Genomic DNA, 4275 nt, shown 5'->3' on the forward strand with positions numbered 1-4275 from the left:
GTGACCCGGCTCCGCTGAAGCGTAAGGTTGAGTCTTATGTTTGTTCAGTGAAATCCTACCTCGCTTTGGAGGAGGCTGCAGCGAAACGACAAAGATCTGAGTAGGTGACAAGAGACATACTTGCTCAATCTGAGGTTCTCAAGCAAGCGGAGTCCAACCTTGCTAATGAGAAAAAAAGGCAAGAGCAATTGAAAGTGCAAGATGCCTTAGTCACAAAAAGAGTAGAAGACCTTGAAGCTGAATTGACGAAAGCTTGCGAAGAGAAGAATCTTCTGACAGATGACTTAGTGGCTAGCAAAGAATCTATCACATCTATTGAAGAACAAATGAAGGTCGTGAAGCAGACTTTGGATGACTTACATGCAACTCCTGTTCTAAGTGCTGATGAGATACTCAAATTGGAGCAACAGAAAGTTCAACTTCAAGAGCTCCAGTTAATGCTCAAACCTTTTGAGTGGATGGATTGAGAATAGACTACTCCTTTTTTTTTTTTTTTTTTTTTTTTTTTTCTTTTTTTAGTTTAGGGCTTGTTTGGCATTGTTTTTTGTTTTCAGTTTTTTTGAAAACCAAAAACCAAAAACAGGAAATAAGAAAAAGGTGTTTCCACTTTTCTGTTGTTAGTTTTCAAAATTATCATGATTTTGATAAGTTTGACTAATTTTTGAACCATTATATGACATATATTATATGATTTTGAAAAAAAAACCAAAAAACAGAAAACCAGAATGATGCCAAACGAAGCCTTAGCAATTGAACAACATTTTCTTTTTTGACATTCTTTTTCATTTTGATCTTGACATTATTTTATTCATCTCTTTCATATGAATGTTTTTTTTTTTTTTAATTTTTTTTTATTATTTTGCCGTACACAGTTTATACTCTTGCGGGCTAGGAGTAGAGTTTATTTTTGTTTTGTTTTGCCGTACACAGTTTATACTCTTGCGGGCCAGGAGTAGAGTTTTTTTGTTTTTTTTTTGATGTGGCTGCACTTGATAATTTTTTTTTTCAAGCTGTCTACGTACTTGCTAAATAAACTAGTTATCGCGCAAGATCAAGCCAACGTAGTTCAAACAATGCATTTTTTTTTGGTAAACAGTTATTCTCTTACTTAGGAGTGTACAATGCTTTCACTTCATGAATAGTAGCGCTTTAAAAACTTGCCATTAATTGGACCTACGCGCACTCCTTCGGCATCCACAATTTTGTATGCTCCATTAGTGTAGACTTCTCGTACCACATTAGGACCATCCCATTTTGATGTGAACTTATTTCCAGTTTTGCGCGAAGTAATGATAGGCCTTCTCACTGCTAGGACCATATCTCCCACTTGAAAAGAACGAGGTCGAACCTTCTTGTTGAATGCGCGTGACATGCGAGCTTGATAGCATTGCAATTTTTGTTGAGCTTGCAATCTTTTCTCATCAAGCGCTTCAAGCTCAGCCAGTCGAAGCTTATCATTTCATCACTAGTTAAACCCTCTTGAATGGCAATTCTTAGTGATGGAATTTGAACTTCTAAGGGAAGGATAGCCTCAACACCATACACCAACGCGTATGGGGTCGATTGTGTTGCATTCTTGTATGTCGTCCTATATGCCCAAAGTGCTTCCCCTATCTTTTCATGCCAGTCACGCTTAGACTTTGCAACGACCTTGCTTAGCAAATTACAAAGCGTTTTGTTAAATGCTTCAGCTAGACCATTTGCAGGAGCATTGTACATGGATGACTTATGTTGCGTGAACTTGAACTTTTGGCAAAGGCTATCCATCAAGTTGTTGATGAATGGCTTTCCATTGTCAGTGACGATTCTTTGAGGTATTCCATACCTGTAAATGATATGGGTGCGAATGAAATCGACAACATTTTCTTTTTTTACCTCACGAAGGGGAATAGCTTCTGCCCACTTAGAGAAGTAATCAGTGGCAGCCAGTATGTAAGCGTGACCACCAGATGACTTTGGTGTGATCGGACTGACAACGTCAAGACCCCATCCTTCGAATGGCCATGATGTCACAGTTGGATGTAGTGGTTCTGGAGGTTGGTGAATGAAGTTTGCATGAAACTGACATGCTTCACATTTCTTAACAAACTCCATGCAATCTTGAACCATTGAAGGCCAGTAGTACCCCGCCCTTTTGATACGATGATGAAGCTTAGGACCAGATTGATGAGCTCCATAAATCCCTGAATGAAATTCCTCTATTGTTTTGGCTGCCTCCTCATCTTCTAGACATCTCGACCATAGCTTGTCAAAAGATCGTCTATAAAGAGTCCCTTTGAAGAGAATAAAACGAGGGGCTCGGCGTCGAATTTCTATTCGATGTCGTGGATCATTAGGCAGCTTTTGGTGATCCAAATAATCGATGATTGGTTGACGCTAGTCTTCTTTGTCAATTTGGCAGACAGTGATCATGTCAACTTCCTCGACTTCTTCATCTTCAATTCCATATTCTTCAGGAGCAACTACCCATAGATTGCAAACGGGCACAGACATGGTTTCCTCTGCCCGTGCCAAAGTGGCTGCAAGGCCAGCAAGCGCGTCAGCCATCTTATTGGCACTCCTTGGAACATGGCTTAGCTTGACGATGTCAAATTTGTCAAGCAATCTTGATGCGTGTTTGTGATAAGGAATTAAATCCTCTTTCTTGACTTCATATTCGCCTAAGAGTTGACTTATAACGAGTTACGAATCTCCATAAACATCAAGATCTTGAATCCCCATTTCAACCGCCATTTGAAGGCCCAAAATGAGGGCTTGGTACTCAGCCATATTGTTTGAGCACAACTGAGTTAACACAAATGAGTAAGGTAAGACATGCTTTTCTGGCGATACAAAGACTACCCCTGCTCCTGCGCCGTCGTGACGAGCAGCCCCATCAAAATACATTTCCCATGGTGGGAGTATTTCAATGTTAAATACGTCTTCTCCAGGCAAGTCAACAGAAATCTCCCATTCAGGTGGCACTGGGTGGTCGGCAAAGAAGTCAGCGATGGCTTGTCTTTTGACAGACTTTTGTGGTGCGAAACTATATCATACTGTTTGATGAGTACAACGCATTTAGCTAGTCTTTCTGACAACATTGGTCTTGAGAGGATGTAATTGATTGGGTCGGCTTTGAGACGACATGGGCGGTATGAGCTTGCATGTAATGCTTTAACTTTTGGACGACAAAAATTAACGTAAGATAAATTTTTTCAATTGGTGAATAGTTCAGCTCGGCACCCACCAATGTTCGACTCAAGTAATAAAGAGCTGTCTCCTTACGTTCTTCAATTTCTTGAGCACACATTGCCCCCAGTGATCTTTCTTGAGCAGCAATGTAAAGGATTAGAGGTTTTCCTTTAACTGGTGCCCCCAAAATCGGCGGAGAGGACAAATACTTCTTTATATTGTCAAACGCTTTTTGACATGACTCATCCCATTTGAATAGAGCATCCTTCTTCATGATATGGCTAAATGGTTGACATCTGCCTGCAAGATTGGAGATGAATCTCCGAATATATGCAAGGCGCCCTTGAGACCGCGAAGTTCCTTGAGATTTCGTGGTATAGGCATTTCTTGAATTGCCTTGATTTTGGTCTGGTCAATTTCAATTCCCCCGTGTTTTAAGATGAAACCTAAAAAATTTCCTGAGGTAACACCGAACGCACATTTGAGAGGATTCATTTTCAATTGACATTTGCGTAGTCTTTCAAAGATTTTGCGAAGGTCACCTAGGTGATCCTCCCTCTTTTTAGACTTAACCACTAAATCATCCACATAACACTCCACGATTCTGTGTATCATGTTTCAAAAATCTTTTGCATTGCACGTTGATACGTAGCTCCAGAATTTTTTAAACCGAATGGCATAACTTTGTAGCAAAATATCCCTTTTGGGGTGCGAAATGCCGTGGCTTCTTGATCTTCAGGCGCCATGTGAATTTGATTGTATCCGGCTGTACAATCCATGAATGACAATGCCTCATGTCAAGTAGTGCCGTCGATCATGATTTCCGTGACTTGAAGTGGGAAGTCATCCTTGGGACATGCTTCATTCAAATCGCGAAAATCCACACAAACTCGCAGTTGTCCATTTTTCTTCCTCATAGGGACAATGTTTGCTATCCATGTAGGGTATTTGACTTCACGAATGAAACCTGCATTAATGAGTTTGTTCACCTCAGATTCAATTTCTGGGATCAACTCTGGCCTGAATCGCCTTTGTGATTGCTTCTTTGGACTCACACCCTTTTTTATTGCCAATCGATGGACGATGACTTTTGGGTTGAGACCT

The 4275-nt window shown here is 40.4% G+C and overlaps 1 protein-coding gene across 1 annotated transcript; it reads right to left on the minus strand.

Moving 5' to 3' along the window:
* Positions 1-2682: 2682 nt before the first annotated feature.
* On the minus strand, positions 2683-3445 carry LOC145607194 (uncharacterized). The gene is made up of 2 exons (XM_081662930.1): positions 3180-3445; positions 2683-3025 (listed from the first exon to the last, which is right to left on the minus strand). Exons 1-2 carry the CDS (start codon positions 3443-3445, stop codon positions 2683-2685), a joined length of 609 nt encoding a protein of 202 aa, XP_081519056.1.
* Positions 3446-4275: the final 830 nt, after the last annotated feature.

The sequence above is a fragment of the Chenopodium album genome, chromosome 23, assembly GCF_948465745.1.
Source record: "Chenopodium album chromosome 23, dcCheAlbu1.1, whole genome shotgun sequence".
Lineage (NCBI taxonomy): Eukaryota > Viridiplantae > Streptophyta > Magnoliopsida > Caryophyllales > Amaranthaceae > Chenopodium > Chenopodium album.

Bases quoted from the DNA above. Each gene is read 5' to 3' on its own strand.
- LOC145607194 (XM_081662930.1), bottom strand. From the start codon at position 3,445: ATGAAGAAGGATGCTCTATTCAAATGGGATGAGTCATGTCAAAAAGCG. The intron at 3,026-3,179 runs GTTAATTTTTGT...AGTATGATATAG, and splicing joins ATTGAAAAAATTTATCTTAC to TTTCGCACCACAAAAGTCTG.